The sequence below is a fragment of the Schistocerca cancellata genome, chromosome 10, assembly GCF_023864275.1.
Source record: "Schistocerca cancellata isolate TAMUIC-IGC-003103 chromosome 10, iqSchCanc2.1, whole genome shotgun sequence".
NCBI classification, from domain to species: domain Eukaryota; kingdom Metazoa; phylum Arthropoda; class Insecta; order Orthoptera; family Acrididae; genus Schistocerca; species Schistocerca cancellata.
Genome location: NC_064635.1, coordinates 142,526,474 through 142,546,938, shown reverse-complemented (window position 1 = coordinate 142,546,938; position 20,465 = coordinate 142,526,474). Strand labels below are relative to the sequence as shown.

General features: G+C 45.8%; 1 protein-coding gene across 1 annotated transcript in view; it reads right to left on the bottom strand.

Annotated features, from left to right (window-relative positions):
* Positions 1–20,465, bottom strand: part of LOC126106204 (cytochrome P450 4g15-like) — a 127,193-nt gene that overhangs the window by 13,280 nt on the left and 93,448 nt on the right. Inside the window, exon 4 of the mRNA XM_049912437.1 lies at positions 19,462–19,662. Coding sequence (XP_049768394.1) covers positions 19,462–19,662 — 201 coding nt within the window. The remainder of the gene's footprint in view (positions 1–19,461; positions 19,663–20,465) is intronic.

The window sequence follows — 20,465 nt, the reverse complement described above, 5'->3', positions numbered from 1 at the left end:
GAAAACAACCATTTATTTTCAGCCGATGGAATAGAAAGCGAACTGAGAAAGTATAACCCGTTAACGTACCTTCACATTGGTAACCAACTCCAACAAACAGAAACATGCAACTGTCGTAAGTCTGGCAAACTTGCAACTGTCGTGAGTTCGGCAAACTTACATCTGTTGAGAACTGTTGAAAAATGTTGACAACGGTTTCAAACTCTTGTAAACACACGTTTGGCATTTTCATTTTTTGTTACAGGAAAGCAGTGGAAATGGATTCTGACTGTGAAGTTGCCATTTGTTATGGTGGGAGGTGACGCTTTGCTCTTTCAGAGTACATGATGAAACCATACACAGGATGGCAAGGGAACGGCAGCCAGGAAAGAAAGCTCATTTACCGAATATCTCGAGCTAGAAGAATTGTGGAGATTTTTTTCGGAATATTGTGAGCATATTTCCGGCATCGTAGAACAACTATGCACTTAAGTCCTGAGAAAAGGGACATAGTCACTTCTGCAACTGTGTCTTTGTCCAGTTAGAAAACAAAGAAATTGCTATAGTTTACTCACCACCTGGCATTTTTGATGTGGAAGATCCAGAAACAGGCAGGGTTTCGGATGGCACTTGAAGGATGTTTCACCATAATAAATGTCTTCAGTGAAAGGGAGGCAACGCAGTAAGAACCGAAAAGATTATAAGAGATGAATTCGCAATGCGCTTTGTATCAGGTGTTGGTAAACCGAAATGGCAACAAAAATATCAACAAATAGAAATTGAGTGAAAAGACAAATGTAATTAAAACCTTCCGACCAAAACCCTTATAGCTTTAGTCATTAAGGGTGTAAGCCATTAATCTACAAACTACTTTGTATCAGATGTCTACAAAATTATATGACAAGAAAAATAAATAAGTTTCCTGTGAAAGTACAGTTGTAATCACAAAATGTATGACCAAATGTTCAGTTACTAGAGAATGACATTTTACTTGCGATTGCAAACATCTTTTTCCCTGGCTTGTTCACGCCTTCCAAATACTTTATATGCTCGTAAAATGTCCATTTGGGAACGTAAATCTCAGTTGTCTCAGATCCACTTTTAGTTTTGACCGTTTTACAATGCTCACGATTGTACTATGTTTTCATATTTGTCCATTTCCTTTCACACTCCCCAAGCGGTACACCAATTTTATCCGAAACTTCTTTCAACAAATCTTTCCTTTTATGTCTGTCTTTATATGCAGAATCAGAAGGATCCTACAGAGGTTTCCTCACTTCATTTTCCAACAGAGTCGCCTTGAAACACTGCAGACGACACGGCAAATGCACACGCGCGAGTCACCCAATTCTTTCCATGTTTTGCTCGCTGACCATAAACTACAAACTCGAGACATTTCCCTCAACTACTTGTTCAGACTCACGACTTCAGACAACTGTTGACAACAGTTGAAGACTAAGTCAAACTTCGAATTGGAAACAGTTGTGTGTGTGTGTGTGTGTGTGTGTGTGTGTGGTTTGAGGTTTTCGGGCGCTAATCAGCTTGGTCGTCAGCGCCCAAATGCATAGAAACAGGAACACATGCAGTGAAGGGACGAAGACGGACACCGAACAAGGAGAACGGCTAAAAGACACAGACCTGACGCAGTTCCAAATCCTCACATACAGAGGCAAAACAAGAGGAGAAGAAACGCACTAAAAGAGGAAAGGAAACACAAGGAAAAGGGAACAGAAATCGAAGTGAAACAAGTAGGTAATCGTGACTGGCGGACCTCTTACCTAAAGCCTGGGTGAGCCAGTCACCCAGCAGCACATTAAAATCCTCTCCCTAAAATCCGAGGCAACAAATTGGACAGGACACAAAACCGTAAGACCTTAACCACAGTCGTTGCGTCGTCTTGCAAAATAGAGGGCAAATCCGGTGGCAAGGAAACCACCGCCCTCTGGTCAGAGAATAAAGGACAGTCAAGTAAAATGTGGCGGACCGTAATCTGGACGCCACAAGCACTGCAGATTGGGGGGTCCTCCCGCCGGAGTAAAAAACCGTGCGTTAAGGGACTGTGCCCTATGCGGAGGCGAGTGAGGAGAACCTCATCCCGCCTGCATGACTGGTAGGACGTACGCCATGGCCGCGTGGTGGCCTTGACCAGACGCAGCTTATTTTCACCGACTGCCAGTCACTCCTCTTCCCATTGACACATAACACGAAAACGCAAAAGGGAGGTAACAGCATGGAGGGGGACGGCACATTCAACAACTTGAGGGAGGGAACATGCATCTTTGGCAGCCACACCCGCCAGTTCGTTTCCCCTAATACCCACGTGTCCCGGCACCCAGCAGAAAGAAACCTCCTTCCCCTGCCGTTGCAGGTGGAGTAGGACATCGTGGATGTTCTGGACGACCGTATCCGCTGGGTACAAGTGTTGCATGGTCTGAAGGGCACTCAGGGAGTCAGAACAGATGAGAAACTTAAGACTGGGAACACATCTCATCTGCTCCAATGCCCGCAAGATCGCAAACAATTCGGCATCAAAGATGGTAAACGCTGCAGGAAGCCGTAACTTGACGACTCGATCAGGGAAAACAACAGCACAACCAACAGAGTCCCCCTGTTTAGAGCCATCCGTAAATACTGGTACATGGTCGGGATGCTGGTTTAAAATATCGTAAAATAAGGAGGTAAAAACAAACACAGGAGTGCAGCTCCTCCGGTACTCTGACAAGTCTAAAAGGACGCTGGGCCTCTGGAGCAACCAGGATGGCAGGCAGGTAAAACCCTGGAGTTGGGGTGCCACACGCTCCACACCAAGGGACTCAAGCAAATGCTTGGCACGAATCCCAAATGGTCTCGTTGCCCTTGGGCGACTGGATAAGAGACGTTCCATAGGCGGTCGGGCAACAGTAGGGTATGCAGGGGAGGTAGGACAGGCAAGGAATTGACACACCCGTCGCACCGTGAGGAGTTTCCGCCGGATGGCGAGCGGCGGTTCCCCTGCCTCAGCACACAGGCTGGGGATGGGACTGGTACGGAAGGCACCAGTAGCCAGCCTGATACCCTCATGGTGTACTGCGTCAAGAATCTTCAGATACGAAGGCCTCGCTGACCCATACACAGAGCATCCATAGTCAAGACGCGACCGGACGAAAGCCCTATAAAACTGCAGCAGACGCGCCCGATCTGCTCCCCAGGACCGATGGCTCAGACACTTCAAAATATTCAGTGTCTTCCCTGAGGAACACCATTCTCCTGCACGTACAAATCAGAAAACACATTACCAACCCGTTATCGAAAGAGGCGGCGGGAAAGAAAGGACCGAATGAAGATGGGGAGATGGCCACGAAAGCCCCACTGATGGAGTTGATTGAGGATAAGGCGGCGCCAAGTAGTGTCATACGCCTTATTAATGTCAAAGAATACACCTAGACAATGCTGGTTACGTAGGAAGGCCTGCTGGATGGCCGCCTCAAGCAGGGTCAAGTTGTCTATAGTTGAACGACATCTCCGAAAGCCACACTGAGAGTGGCTAAGGAGCTGCCTGGTCTCGTGCAGCCAAACCAGGCGACGGTCGACCAACAGTTGTCAACCGAGGTTGTTGGCGTTGGTTTTCAGTGTGAACGTACCTTCAGACTGACATACTGGGGTTACAGTCAGCGTACTTCTCTACGTCACAAAGTCTTAGAAGCAGAGGGTCGTCGACCAGACATACAAGACACTAATTAACGAAACATAAAAATTTAGGATATAAATAAAACATTTAATTGCAAAATATTTATCTAAATTACTGTACTTAAGAACTGTAAGCGCGACATTTTGTCATTGTTTTTTGATGCTATCATGCTGAGTTTTTTTTATCTTTTTATCCGGATGTTTCTTACCGTTGTGTTTTTGTTTGTTTACAACATGCTTCATTACACACTATACTACATGTATGTATTCTGTGTGTGTAGTGTTAGTAGTGTTCGTGTTGTATGATGATGATGATGGTGGTGATGAGAGAAGGCAGAGGGTGCAGCCCTGGTGCCGGCGGCCCACAGACTCCTCGCGAACTGCACCAAGGCGGCTGCCGAGCATAACGCCCCCACCTGACGGACGGATCGCCGTCTACTGTGTCGCACGCCCCCACTTCATCACACACTGCGAACAGGTTTGGAACTTAAACCAGGGCACTGACGTGAAGTCTGGTGGTCAGCAACTTTATGCCACCACCTCTCCTCTCATTGCCGGCCAAATACTGCCAATGAAAGTTTTTCCGCAAACCGAGATTCGAACCCGCTTATCCTCCCGGTCGAGCGCCACCGCATATGCGCGCCTTAGAGATTTTCTTCTTTATTGATCTCATTTTGTTCGTTACGTGACATTTGTTGGGGCGGACGTCCGTGACACCCATTCAAGTTCACCGTAGATCCATTCACTCAGTTTTCTTATCACACAGGACAGCTAACCCTCCGACCGCACACGCTGAGCTACCGCGCCGGCTTTTCGTTCTGTTTGTTCGGGGCGGAGGTCCCATGAGGTTTATGGAAGTCATCGTCGTTTCGTTAACTCAGTTTTTTTTTATTACAGAGGGCGCGGCTAATCCTCTGACCGGGCATACTGAGCTACCGTGCCGGCTAAATATAGGAAGTAACTGTGATCGAACCCATGACATCTTCACATCTTCTTAGCCGTTGATATACCGGGAACACTACCTTTTTTTAACCTCGTTTTGTTCGTTATTATTCGTTACATTTGTACGGGGTGGACGTCCCTTCACTTCCGTTCAACTTCAGCACTGATCCATTCACTCAGTTTTTTTAAATTACAGATGGCAGCTAACCCTTTGATCGAACACACTGAGCTACTGTGACGGCTTTCATTGTTCGTTTCGTTTGGTCTGGGCGGACGTCATATGACATCCGTTCAAGTTGATCGTTGATTCCTTTACTCAGTTTTTTTGTAACAGAGGACAATCGGCTCTCTGACCGAACACGCTGAGCTACCGTGGCGGCGAGACTTCGGCCGCAGAGGCGAACGCTTAAGCCGCCGGCACACGGACCGTGCATCCGAACGTTGAGCGTTGAGCGTGCCGAGTTTCTGACGTCACAGCATGGAATAACACGCTCGGGAGTCTTTCCGAACGAGCAGAGCAGTATCTGGCATGTCAGATATTCTGAGCGTGCGTCTGAGCGTTGACCAATGAGATGGCACAACGCCACCTGCATCACCTACGTCTCCCTTCGGTACAGAGTTGTGAGGCGCCATATTGGCGTTCATTTCAAGCCTATATGTATATAGGCCGCTTCTGAGCACCAGCAAATTGAGAATCAGTGGAAAACCCGTTGTTAGTTGTGTGATTCGTTCCAATAAAATAATGAGAAACATCATATTCGTGGCAAAAGAATCATTGTAACTTGCGTATTATGAGAGTAGGCTATTTGACGGCAGCGACAAACTGACGATCCACCCAAAACGCATTGTTCTTGGTACAATGTGTTATAATTAAATTACAATTAATATCATAATATCTACTATTAACGTTTTTAGCAAGGGGTAAGACATAATGATTAAGGAAAAGTACTGGACTGTTGCTTTAGCGTAATCAGTAGTGTGTCTGTCTAGACATAAATTTTCGTTCGGGTGGTGGTTCGCGTCGTAAGTGTCCCATATTTTTTTCATAACATTCGCGTTTTATTAGGTTCTGATACTTTATTATTAGTTCAATATAAGTATATGCCATAATATTTGATATTATGTAAATATAAGTTCACCTTTTTCTGAGGGGTGACTGTTCGATTGGCTTAATCTACAGGACATCTTGCGCTACTTGTATAAAGATATTTTGCTCCTTTTCCTTTTACGGTTTATAATTCACAAATTGCAAAGATTCTGTTTCTGGGTGGGAACAGTGATCAAGTAAGACTGATCTTGGGGTTTTGTTAAAATTTGGGAATGATAAAATAATGTTTATCTTATGCGGTGAAGTATTCCAAATTTGCACCGCACTGTTGATTGTTGATTGGACATGGTACCCTCTTTTTCGTGGACGATGGAGTAAATGTGTGTTTTAATAGAGCTAACGTGGGAATTTTACGCGCGCCCGTTGAGTAAACAGTGTGATTTACGAACTAGAAACATCCCTCAACTGCCGCTGGAATGCGTTGCGATCGCGTATACCACGTTGGGGCCCGCGTACCGTATGCAGAAGTGGCATCGTTCCTGAGCGTTCAGCAGCACGTTGAACTTGACACGCTCAACGTTAACGTTCGGCAGCACGGTCCGTGTGCCGACGGCTTTACTCTCGTTGTTACCTCCCCATCGCACCCCTCTCAGATTTAGTTATAAGTTGGCACAGTGGACAGGCCTTGAAAAGCTGAACACAGATCAATCGAGAAAACAGGAAGAAGTCCTGTGGAACTATGAAAAAAAAAGCAAAATACACAAACTGAGTAGTACATGCACAAGATAGGCAGATAGGCAACATTATGGATATCGTGGGCTGAAGAGCGCCGTGGTCCCGTGGTTAGCTTCAGCAGCTGCGGAACGAGAGGTCCTTGGTTCAAGTCTTCCCTTGAGTGAAATTTTTACTTTCTTTATTTTCGCAAAGTTGTTTTCTGTCCGTTCATTCGTTGACGTCTCTGTTCATTGTAATAAGTTTACTGTCTGTGTTTTGCGACCGCACCGCAAAACCGTGCGATTAGTAGACGAAAGGATGCGCCTCTCCAATGGGAACCGAAAACATTTCATCGCAAGGTCATAGGTCAACCGATTCTATACGACACTGGTGACGGCATGTGCGTCACATGACAGGCGTATGTTGTCGACTCACCTAACTTGTACACTTGGCGAATGGGTAAAAAGATTCTTCTACCTTGCCCGATTTAGGTTTTCTTGTGGATGTGATAATCACTCCCAAAAAAGTGATGAAAACATAAGAGTTTGTCACATAAACTGCAACAAATGAATGCAGCAGTTTCACAGTCGCACAGTTTTCCCTGTGCTCTGTCAAAACATGTTGTTGACTCCTTAATTGAGTACAGCCTGCTCAGCGCTGCTGGAGGCACCCTGGGGCTGCGCTTACACTGGACGCGGGGTCCTCCAGCTCCACCCGACCCGCCGCGAGACCGCCGTTCAGAGTCAGACGGGCAGCGGCGAGAGGAGCCACCCCAGGGGAATGAAATCACAACAAAGAAAAAAAAAACCTAGTCCAGTCAGTCTGGTACTCGCTCTGGATTGCGTCTCTATCTCGGCGGTACTGCGTTCTGGTCGTTGCTCGTTGTTGACATTTGCCTGGCTCTGGTTCCCAGTGGATTTATTGTTGGTGTTTGGTGTTGTGGTTTCTACAAGCCTCCGTTGTTTATCTCTTCCTTGTTGTGTCGCTCATAGTCGGTCGTTGTCGGTTGTCGTTGTGTCGTTGTGTTTACCCGGTGGTGCGTGCTCCACCGCCGACGGCTTCCCCGCCTGGCGGCTCCGATCCGCAGCCCAAGGCGTTCCCGCGGTGGGTTTTGGTTACTACAAACGTGATCTCAAACCAACTCTCAGCAAAAATTTGGAAAAGCAACTAAATGTATCCCTTATTAAACACAACAACGCCTTCCAAAATAGCCATGTTACACTTCTGGAGGGTATTTTTGTCCTGTCGTTGCAACTACAAAAATGCGTGTTTTTTTTTTTTTTCCACCAGAGGCGTTTCGCTTTATTGAGGTCAAGCACCATCAGTAGTCTGTAATTAAGTTCTTTACATTTTGATTTGCTTTAACATCGAAAAACAGTTCGTTAACAATATGTTACCCGTGGTGATTTTCGCTTGATTTCTCGCTTAGGCTATATCGGGAAATGCCATCTGCTAGCATATGATGTTTTATACATCACAGACATGGCTCCAAGCATTGTCCATACGTTTGGATCATTAAAGAAAGCGCTCAGGGGTAGCAGATTTGCAAATCATCGACGCGGTGCAAAAATTTTTACACGTGCAACCAAAATCCTTTTCTTTCCCACGAAATCAAAAAAAAAAAAAAAATATTGTGAAATGTAGGACAAAGTGCGTTGAAGTCCGTAGAAAAGTAATGTATACTTCAGTTTTCTCAAAAGTCCCCTTTTATTTTCGACTTCCCCTCGTAGTTAGATGATGAAGACTTGGCGCATTCTTTGTTTTCTAGATCGCCATCATTTTTAATCTTCATAAAAACCTTACCCTTTAATCATACATCGTTTGATGTTCACATGGCAATATGTAAGTAATCTTTTGTCTGTACTTTAGTGTACACAAAGTCTAATTACGCTATGGCGTAGCTCTGCGTACATTGTTTGTTTATCCTCCACAATATACATAAATGATCTTGTGGATGACATCGAAAGTTCACTGAGGCTTTTTGCGGATCATGCTGTGGTATATCGACAGGTTGTAACAATGGAAAATTGTACTGAACTGCAGGAGGTTCTGCAGCGAATTGACGCATGGTGCAGGGAATGACAATTGAATCTCAATGTAGACAAGTGTAATGTGCTGCGAATACATAGAAAGAAGGATCCCATATCACTTAGCTACAATATAGCAGGTAAGCAACTGGAATCAGTTATCGCCATAAATTATCTGGGAGTTCACGTTAGGAGTGATTTAAAATGGAATGATCATATAAAGTTGATCGTCGGTAAAGCAGATGCCAGACAGATTCATTGGAAGACTCCTAAGGAAATGCTATCCGAAAACAAAGGAAGTAGGTTACAGTACGCTTGTTCGCCCACTGCTTGAACACTGCTCAGCAGTGTGGGATCCGTAGCAGATAGGGTTGATAAAAGAGATAGAGAAGATCCAACGGAGAGCAGCGCGCTTCGTTACAGGATCATTTAGTAATCGGGAAAGCGTTACGGAGATGATAGATAAACTCCAGTGGAAGACTCTGCAGGAGAGACGCTCAGTAGCTCGGTACGGGCTTTTGTTGAAGTTTCGAGAACATACCTACACTGAGGAGTCAAGCAGTATATTGCTCCCTCATACGTATATCTCGCGAAGAGACCATGAGGATAAAATCAGAGAGATTAGAGCCCACACAGAGGCATACCGACAATCCTTCTTTCCACGAACAATACGAGACTGGAATAGAAGGGAGAACCGATAGAGGTACTCAAGGTACCCTCCGCCACACACCGTCAGGTGGCTTGCGGAGTATGGATGTAGATGTACCAGATGCCACTGATGATAGGCTGTAAGCCTGAATACCAGTATGGCTAATAAACGCGTCGGAAGTGAGTCTCATGTCATGCAGTTACTTGTCCTTAATGAAATAGACCCAAGTTGTGGAGCAGCTAGCATACAAGATTTTTCAATAACTTATCGCGGCCTGTCTCTTTGGTGATCAGTCCTCTGACTAATTTGATGGGCCCGTCACGATTTACTACAAATAATACCCACGGCCAAACACGTTCGTGTGGTTGCGGGCGGGGGCGATTGCCAGAAGTAGAAACTACCTGGGTGAACACTGATGTCGTGAGACCGTGGCAACAGTTCGTGTATGCTTGAGGATTTGCGGCCGGAGGGAGCTAGATGTTGTCTACAGCCCGCTACTGGGAACTGAAGCGGGCATTTTCGATGTGAGTACAGACTCACTGTGGCTGCCGTGGCTATCAGGTTGCCTTGAGGACTTCTCCTCACTGAATGGAATTATTTCCCTGATCATAAAATCTGATCCTAGAAATCCCAGGATATAACTCTATGCCAATCTTAAATCCAGAACACCCATCAGGCAGACTTCCCATCATGAATATACACGCATAAAAAAAAAGTTTTGCATCAACCCGGTTCCCAGGACTCCTGAAGGTAGACGTTGATATTGTATCACATACACAGTCCCTTTGACTGTTCAGAGATGTCACTAAACCCGCCCAAAGATGTAAACAACCATGCATGAGCAGCGCCTATTAGAGGGAGGGGGTCCGACAGCCGATCAGTTCCACTCATTCCACCAGGGAAAAGGCACACGGCTCGTGCTGTCTGAAGTTCAGCCATGCCGAGACGGTCAATACCACGGTTCGATCGCGTCCGCATTGTTACTTTGTGCCAAGAAGGGCTCTCAACAAGGGAAGTGTCCAGGCGTCTCGGAGTGAACCAAAGCGATGTTGTTCGAACATGGAGGAGATACAGAGAGACAGGAACGGTCGATGACATGCCTCGCTCAGGCCGCCCAACGTCTACTACTGCACTGGATGACCGCTGCCTATGGATTATGGCTCGGAGGAACCCTGACAGCAACGCCATGTTGAATAATGCTTTTCGTGCAGTCACAGGACTGTGCGCAATAGGCTGCATGATGCGCAACTTCACTCTCGACGTCCATGGTGAGGTCCATCTTTGCAATCAACGACGCCATGCAGCGCCGTAATGATGGGCCCAACAACATGCCGAATGGACGGCTCAGGATTGGCATCACGTTCTCTTCACCAATGGGTGTCGCATATGCCTTCAATCAGACAATCGTCGGAGACGTGTTTGGAGGCAACCCATTGAGGGTGAACGCCTTAGACACGGTGTCCAGCGAGTACAGCAAGGTGGACGTCCTCTGCTATTTTGGGGTGGCTTCATGTGGGGTCGACGTACGCCGCTGGTGGTCATGAAAGGCGCCGTAAAAGACCCGTGAATACCATCCTCTGACCGACAGTGCAACCACATCGGCAGCATATTGGCGAGGCATTCGTCTTCATGGACGAAAATTTGCGCCCCAATCGTGCACATCTTGTGAATGACTTCCTTCAGGATAACGACATCGCTCGACTAGAGTGGCGAGCATATTCTCCAGACATGAACGCTATCGAACATGCCTGGGATAGACTGAAAAGCAAAATTTTGTACATGGCTGCATGTTCAGAGACCGTAAATAGTTACAATTGAAAGAGAAACAGCCCTCTTTCGCTATATTTTTAACAAATTAACCTGGTTTCAACACTGCTAGGAGTGTCTTCTTCAGAATTTAAAACAAAGAATGATCTATATTCTATAACATGGTCACTGATTTTCGTTCTTCATTGCCAGAGTGTTTACGCCTATTCATTTGTGGTGAGTGTTGCCAACATATGAAACGAATTTGCGTGTGTGTGTGCTGTGTGAGACAGAGAGAGAGAGAGAGAGAGAGAGAGAGAGAGAGAATGAGAGAGAGAGAGAGAGAGAGACAGACAGAGAGAGAGAGAGAGAGTGAAATTGTCTCGTATGTAGGTAGAAACGTGAGAGGACTGGCTTTCTTTTCGTAATCACTGTGCAATGCCATTCCTGTCTTTCCTCCGTCCCCGGTTGACAAAAAAAAAAAAAAAAAAAAAAAAAAAAAAAAAAAAAAAAAAAAAAAATATATATATATATATATATATATATATATATATATATAAAAGAGGGAGATAGAGAAGGGAACACCACTCCTCTCACGTCTCTACCTACATACGAGACAATTTCACTCTCTCTCTCTCTCTCTCTCTCTCTCTCTCTCTCTGTCTCACACATTACACACACACGGAAATTCGTTTCATATGTTGGCAACACTCACCACAAACCAATAGGCATAAACACTCTGGCAGTGAAGAACGAAAAACATTTAAGAATGTAAAGTGTAAATAGTGCAGCACAAGGAATAACGCAGAATGCCAAAAACTGCCAAGGGCAGGTGTCGAATGAAGCCTGTCGACACCACTCACTGCTAGCAAGAGGAGGAGGAGCAGATTATGTAAAGAAAGAACGTAAGTAGCTTGTACACTTATTTTATAAAGAAAACCCTGTTTTTAACGTAAAACAATAAAAAATGTACAAACGTGTGCATCCAGTTTACAGAACAACCACAAGTAGTCAGCTGAAAACAGATAACCTGTGGTAACAGATTTAATAATTTTATTTTCTTATGTGGGAAATAAAATGAGAATTCGGGGGGTAAAGAAAAAGTACATTGTGTCGTCTTCAATTCAGCTATACAGGGCCACATTTTATAGTCACCCACAGTTAAACGCATTTTGCATAATGTTCACAGTAGTGACACTGACAGGGATAAATCATAATACTCTCTGACGACATTGCTACCTTGATTGAAAGTGAAGAAGAATTATGTGATATTCTGAATAGAATCAACAGTCTAATCAGTACATAATATTGACTGAGAGTAAATTGAAGAAAGACGAAAGTAATGATAAGTAGCAGAAGTGAGAACAGCGAGAAACTTCGCATCAGGATTGATGGTCACGAAGTAGATGAATTTACGAAATTCTAGTACCTTGGGAAATAACCAATGACGGGCGGAACAAGGAGGACATCAAAAGCAGACGAGCACTGGCAAATACAGTCTTCCAGCCAAGAGAGGTCTACTGGTATCAAACATAGGGCTTAATTTGAGGAAGAAATCTCTGAGAATGTACGTTTTGAGCATTGTGTGGCAGTGAAACATAGACTGTGGGAAAACCGGTACAGAAGAGCTTCGAAGAATTTGACATGTGGTGCTACAGACGAATGCTCAAAATTAGGCGCACTGATAACGTAAGGAATGAGGAGGTTCTGTGCAGAATCGCAGAGGCAAGGAATAATCCAGCAAATATTTGAGGGCGTAGGTTGCAACTGCTAGTTTGAAATGAAGAGATTGGCATAGGAGAGGAATTCGTGGCCGCAGCAAACCAGTCAGAAGACTCTTAAAAAAAAAAAACTCGGCTAACTGAGTGGTAGAGGTTCATTAGAGATACTCACGCGCCTTCCCACCATAGAGACGTTTTAGACACAAATGGGGAATCATTCTAGCCACGATACGCGCCACGCGCCTGGTAATTAATGAACTTAAGCGACTTCGACAAACGCAAGATTGTTATGACGTGGCAGCAGGCAACCAACATCTCAGAAATGGCGAAGCCGGGCGACCGTTCACTTGCTACTGTCTAGAGCAACCACGAAAAGTGGATGAAGGACGGTGAAATCGTGGGTGGGAGACAAGCTGCTGGATGTCAGTGCCTGAAACCAGAACGTAAAAAACGCTCTCTAAAGCACGACTGGCAACGACGTGTGGCAGGTGTGACGGCAGAGCACAACGCTGGCGCAGGCGCACGTTTTCCGGTGCTCTCTGTTGAGCGCGCGTTGCTGAGCACGCGGCAGACGACGCCTGTGTGCTCCATGTTGACTCACCGACATCGCCAATTGCAGCTACTGTGGATGCGGACTCGTCGAGACTGGTCTGTAGCTGATGGCACGCACTGCAGCCACCAGCTATGCACACATTAACTTTTTTTTTTTTTTTTCTACTGACTGGTTTGATGCGGCCCGCCACAAATTCCTTTCCTGTGCTAACCTCTTCATCTCAGAGTAGCACTTGCAACCCACGTCCTCAATTATTTGCCTTACGTATTCCAATCTCTGTCTTCCTCTACAAAAAAAAAAAAAAAAATGGTTCAAATGGCTCCGAGCACTATGGGACTTAACTTCTAAGGTCATCAGTCCCCTAGAACTTAGAACTACTTAAACCGAACTAACCTAAGGACATCACACACATCCATGCCCGAGGCAGGATTCGAACCTGCGACCGTAGCGGTCGCGCGGCTCCAGACTGTAGCGCCAAGAACCGCTCGGCCACAGCGGCCGGCTCTTCCTCTACAGTTTTTGCCCTCTACAGCTCCCTCTAGTACCATGGAAGTCATTCCCTCATGTCTTAGCAGATGTCCTCTCATCCTGTCCCTTCTCCTTATCAGTGTTTTCCACATATTCCTTTCCTCTCCGATTCTGCGTAGAACCTCCTCATTCCTTACCTTATCAGTCCACCTAATTTTTAACATTCGTCTATAGCACCACATCTCAAATGCTTCGATTCTCTTCTGTTCCGGTTCTCCCACAGTCCATGTTTCACTACCATACAATGCTGTACTCCAGACGTACATCCTCAGAAATTTCTTCCTCAAATTCAGGCCGGTATTTGATATTAGCAGACTTCTCTTGGCCAGAAATGCCTTTTTTGCCATAGCGAGTCTGCTTTTGATGTCCTCCTTGCTCCGACCGTCATTGGTTATTTTCCTGCCTAGGTAGCAGAATTCCTTAACTTCATTGACTTCGTGACCACCAATCCTGATGTTAAGTTTCTCGCTGTTCTCATTTCTACTACTTCTCATTACCTTCGTCTTTCTCCGATTTACTCTCAAACCATACTGTGTACTCATTAGACTGTTCATTCCGTTCAGCAGATCATTTAATTCTTCTTCACTTTCACTCAGGGCCATAATTCATGGAAAATGCGCAACCCCTGAATATGAACCTGTTACCACCACGTACCTACAAAGGGAGTTTTTGAGTACGTGCCACGTAGAGTCGCTGCTCCCTTCCATTGTAAAGGTGGACCAATACGCATCTGGTCACAATTTTAGGGCTTATTACCGTATTTAGGTATTGCAGATTCTTCTAGGGCGCTTGGTTTGTTAATGCAGTTGCACGACACGACAGCTACAGGCTAATGGTTCAACTTGCTGGTGCTCTCCAATACCAGCACCATCACCAGCAATAAATCCAATAAAAATTTCAAAAATATTGATTACCTTCTATGGACGCTCTCGTAGTACATTTTGTGATCGCAGTCGCGAAATGTGGAAGCTAGTGGCTACTCTTCATCTCAGTCGTGCTTTCCAGCACTACCACAACCGAGAACATAAAAAAATGTAGAATGAAATCCAGAACAATACAGAAACTTGAGGCCAGGGGAAGGCGGGGAACATTCTCACGCTGCAGTTTGGAATACCGTAACTCATACCAAACAGCTCAGCTTGATGGTGTTCTCTAAAAGAGTGACAACCGAAGACGACAGCAAATCTAATACGAAGCCCCAGAATAGTGGACCACATGTGGAACCTAGGGGCCATCCTCTTCTAGCACGACTTGTGATGTCAGTCAACTACTATGTCTGCATGGGGAACTAGAGGCGAATTTCGCGTAAAATTTGTCATAGACCACTTTCCATACTATTTTTGTTCTAGTTATTGTCGTAGCGGCCTCTTATCAGTTAGAGGGCCCGCACAAGATACAAGCGAGGTGGGCTGCCTACCTCCCTTCAAGAACTCATATCAAAACATCGCCAGTGAATGTAAACATCAACAGACTTTCCTCACAAACACGGTACTACTTCATGAAAAGCCATTTTACGGAGAGCCAACAAGTAATGTGACCAAGCGTAGCACTCTGCAGAATCGGTGTTATAAGCATGCCAGAAGAGTCAGACCGTCAGTGTGTACCTACAGCTAGGACAGCTCTGGCCAATACCTACACCAGCTCTATCCCAGTAAACACTCGCAGTAGTCTTTTGTAGAAATTTGTATCTTGTTGGGCGTAACGCCACTGTGGAACTATGTAGCGTAGTATCTTGGTTGTTATTACTTCTTTTCATTGTCTTATAACTTTTATCTAGCTTTCGCCACCATAAGAATTATTGTGTTTCTTGTTGTTCTTGAGTTTGGAAATTAGTGCAGCTAAATAAAGCGTGTCCAAACTTCATCGTTAGTTCTTTCCTGCCGACCGCAGGACACTAGAGTTATGGATCAGTTCCTTGGCGGAACTACTTTAAGGGGTAATTCCTAATCTTGTATTGCATGCTGTTGCCATTTTGTAACAAACTGTAAATTTATGTATAATAATTAAGGATACCACTTGTAAGTCCGTAATGTTTCCATATGGCAACACACACAGTCTCGCCCCATCGAGCTAGACTTTGTTAGGCATCATAATGTTGGTAGAAACAGTTAAATCAATAATCTGTGCTAAAAGTCGAGTGTAGTTAAACACACGCGACAGCAGCTGAAAGAGTGAAGCAATTCTGCCTCTTAGATTACACCTAGTTAAGTTTTAAGGTGTGTAAAATGATGCTTAATGATAGCAAAGATTTTGTTTCCCTGTCCCTGGTATTGGCAGCAAATCTAAAGTAATGAATAAATCAGAATTTCAATGTTCAAGCTGTTACATAGTATTTTGTCTATCTGACCCTACACTCAGATTTTTTTTCAGTAAAATTGGTTTCCTAAAGAAATCCGTGCAGTAGTGGGTTAAATGGTTGCCCTAACTGAAATACTTGTTTGTAAAGCTTCTTGATGTCGCTTTCCAGCACAGCTATCACGAGCAACAATTCCAACCTGAAGCCTCAAATTGTGGTCCACGTAAGGAAACATTGACGCACCCTAGCATAGCGTTGTGCGACCTGGAAACTAGTGGGTAGCAATTCGCCACAGTAGTGAAATTGACCGCTATCACCACCATCACCAACAAATCTTAAGTGTTAAGATGCCGCTCCACAAATGGAACCGTGGGTCATGTCAGCTATTCTTACTTTGTGTTCTTGGGGAACAAGAGGCAACACAAGCGGGAAATTTGTAATAGACCACTTTGCAGACTATTTCTGTTCCAGTCATTGATCAGTGCCTTGGCGAAACTACTGTAAGAACTAAAACTTAAACCTTTGTTCCAACTGGTATATGAAGAAGAATTTGCCTCTAAGGCACCTCGATTATGCTGTCCAACACTACCACCACCGCCAACAGCAAATCTAAATGCCAGAATAGCACTCAGGGTGTATCTTGTCGTACACTGCCCAGTGACTCCACTTGTGGGATATGACAGGTAGTAATTAGAAGTTTGCTGAGTCTTTCAAAAGGAGCCTAGAGGGCATCCTCTTACAATATAAGCTGTGACTGTAGCTGTGGGATGTGGGAGCTAGTATGTATGCATAGGAAAGATGAAATTTTGTCAGTTTACAGACTTGTTCTCCTCTAGTCATCGATTAGTGCCTTGGGGAGTGTGGTGTGTGTACTGTAAGACCTTCGGTACACACACCATCAGATTATTTGACTTGTCGCTCTAACGAAGTAGGCGAGTGTCAGCAATATGTCTCGTGGTCTTATCGTGGCGTGTTTATCTTCTGCTGTTAGGTCAGACGATAGAAATGCCACTTGCACGCTTAGAGAAGCAGATTGACGATGACCAACTTTAAACAGAACTTGATTAATTTTCACACACATTTATTAAAATAATAAAAAGCATAGACATTACATAACTTGATTCTGGATGCTGTTTACAATTGACAATCTGAAGTTCCTTTGGTCTTGGTACGTTAATCTTATTCTCACATATCTCTGATACTTGACAAAGTGTCTATACATTTATCTTCAGGGCTCTGTACAGGAATATGATAATCTTATTAGGCGCAGACTGAAACTTGACTATAGACTGGTACAGACTAATGTAGACTGGTACAGACAGGTGTAGATAAATGCAGACATGCAGACTGACTAATCGGAGGTCTGTACACTCGTTATAATACCTCGTGCATTCAGGTATCACTGCGCGATTGTGATCTGCGAGGAGAAAAGTTTCTACATTAGCAGCAATCTCACTGGCTGCGTTACATATTAATACGTGGATCGGCGGAAGCAGAATTTGGTCCGTCTCTAAGGCAGCGCCATCTCGTAGTGCGGAGACGGACGAGTGCTGCGCCTGTGCTGTTGTGCTTAGCGAGGCGCGCTCTAGTGGGAAAGTTGTGTACGCGCTGACTACGCGGAACTATGTACACAACAGGGAGACTTCTGTAAGAAGAAAATCTGAGATGTGTGTCCCAAATGGAACATGAAGGAGACTTCCTTTTAACAACTTCATGGTGCTCTGTAGCACTACTACCACCACCGACATCTACAAATTCAGTGTGAAGTCTCCAACACAGTAGGCCACATATGGAACCCTGGGGACATTCTCTGACGGGACATCGCTTGACTGTATTTGTGAGACAGCAATTACTGGCTCACTGTTTACCTCAGTAGTGCTCTCCAGCACTACTACCACCATCAACAGCAAATCAAACCGGAAGTCTCAAAATACACTCCTGGAAATGGAAAAAAGAACACATTGACACTGGTGTGTCAGACCCACCATACTTGCTCCGGACACTGCGAGAGGGCTGTACAAGCAATGATCACACGCACGGCACAGCGGACACACCAGGAACCGCGGTGTTGGCCGTCGAATGGCGCTAGCTGCGCAGCATTTGTGCACCGCCGCCGTCAGTGTCAGCCAGTTTGCCGTGGCATACGGAGCTCCATCGCAGTCTTTAACACTGGTAGCATGCCGCGACAGCGTGGACGTGAACCGTATGTGCAGTTGACGGACTTTGAGCGAGGGCGTATAGTGGGCATGCGGGAGGCCGGGTGGACGTACCGCCGAATTGCTCAACACGTGGGGCGTGAGGTCTCCACAGTACATCGATGTTCTCGCCAGTGGTCGGCGGAAGGTGCACGTGCCCGTCGACCTGGGACCGGACCGCAGCGACGCACGGATGCACGCCAAGACCGTAGGATCCTACGCGTGCCGTAGGGGACCGCACCGCCACTTCCCAGCAAATTAGGGACACTGTTGCTCCTGGGGTATCGGCGAGGACCATTCGCAACCGTCTCCATGAAGCTGGGCTACGGTCCCGCACACCGTTAGGCCGTCTTCCGCTCACGCCCCAACATCGTGCAGCCCGCCTCCAGTGGTGTCGCGACAGGCGTGAATGGAGGGACGAATGGAGACGTGTCGTCTTCAGCGATGAGAGTCGCTTCTGCATTGGTGCCAATGATGGTCGTATGCGTGTTTGGCGCCGTGCAGGTGAGCGCCACAATCAGGACTGCATACGACCGAGGCACACAGGGCCAACACCCGGCATCATGGTGTGGGGAGCGATCTCCTACACTGGCCGTACACCACTGGTGATCGTCGAGGGGACACTGAATAGTGCACGGTACATCCAAACCGTCATCGAACCCATCGTTCTACCATTCCTAGACCGGCAAGGGAACTTGCTGTTCCAACAGGACAATGCACGTCCGCATGTATCCCGTGCCACCCAACGTGCTCTAGAAGGTGTAAGTCAACTACCCTGGCCAGCAAGATCTCCGGATCTGTCCCCCATTGAGCATGTTTGGGACTGGATGAAGCGTCGTCTCACGCGGTCTGCACGTCCAGCACGAACGCTGGTCCAACTGAGGCGCCAGGTGGAAATGGCATGGCAAGCCGTTTCACAGGACTACATCCAGCATCTCTACGATCGTCTCCATGGGAGAATAGCAGCCTGCATTGCTGCGAAAGGTGGGTATACACTATACTAGTGCCGACATTGTACATGCTCTGTTGCCTGTGTCTATGTGCCTGTGGTTCTGTCAGTGTGATCATGTGATGTATCTGACCCCAGGAATGTGTCAATAAAGTTTCCCCTTCATGGGACAATAAATTCACGGTGTTCTTATTTCAATTTCCAGGAGTGTAGAAGAACACATGTAGAACATAATGCGCATACTCTCATGGCGTGATTATTGTATGCAGTCGTGAGACATGGAAATTAGTGGGTACCTCTCCACCTTCATGGTACTCTCCAGAGATACTACGACCGCCAGCAAAAAATCCAGTCTGAAGTCCAAGAACAGTGGTCTACAGATGAAACTTGGTGGGCGTCCTCTAGTTGCACGATTTGCGACCTCACAGACCAGTGGGTGGCGGCTCACCTTGATGATGCTCTCCAGGACCCTGAGGCTGGCCAGCTCTGCGAGGCTGGCAGCACGCAGGTAGTCGCCGCCCTCGCCGAAGATGTCCTTCAGCTCCCTGTGGGCCGCGTCCTGCCACTCTGGGTGGAGCGCGAGCAGCGCCAGCGCGTAACTCATCAACACAGCCGTCGTGTCGGTGGCGGTCACTGTCATAGTCATCAGCTGCAAAAGCGTCGCAGTTACATTAGCTTCGAGGCACAGTTCACTTTGTACATTTACCACAATCGATCCTCTTGGGCACTAAAAATACAGACTGCAACACCATTCCAAAGCCAGCCGGGAACAAGGAGAGAAAAATTGTTAAAACTATTATACAAGGGATGATAGCAGTTCAGAAATGTTTCCTTATTTTACTTTTGTAGTATAGTGCACAACTAAGAGAAAATTTGGAATACATTTCACATTAATTTTCTCAGCATGTTATAGTCTTAGTTGGAGATTTCAATTTACCAGATATAGACTGAAACACTCAGATGTTTATGACGGGTGGTAGGGACAGAGCATCGAGTGACATTATACTGAGTGCACTATCCGAAAATTACCTCGAGCAATTAAACAGAGAACCGACTCGTGGAGATAACATCTTGGACCTACTGATAACAAACAGACCCGAACTTTTCGACTCTGTAACTGCAGAACAGGGAATCAGTGATCATAAGGCCGTTGCAGCATCCCTGAATATGGAAGTTAATAGGAATATAAAAAAGGGAGGAAGGTTTATCTGTTTAGCAAGAGTAATAGAAGGCAGATTTCAGACTACCTAACAGATCAAAACGAAAATTTCTGTTCCGACACTGACAATGTTGAGTGTTTATGGAAAAAGTTCAAGCAATCGTAAAATACGTTTTAGACAGGTACGTGCCGAGTAAAACTGTGAGGGACGCGAAAAACCCACCGGGGTTCAACAGCAAAGTTAGGAAACTACTGCGAAAGCAAAGAGAGCTTCACTCCAAGTTTAAACGCAG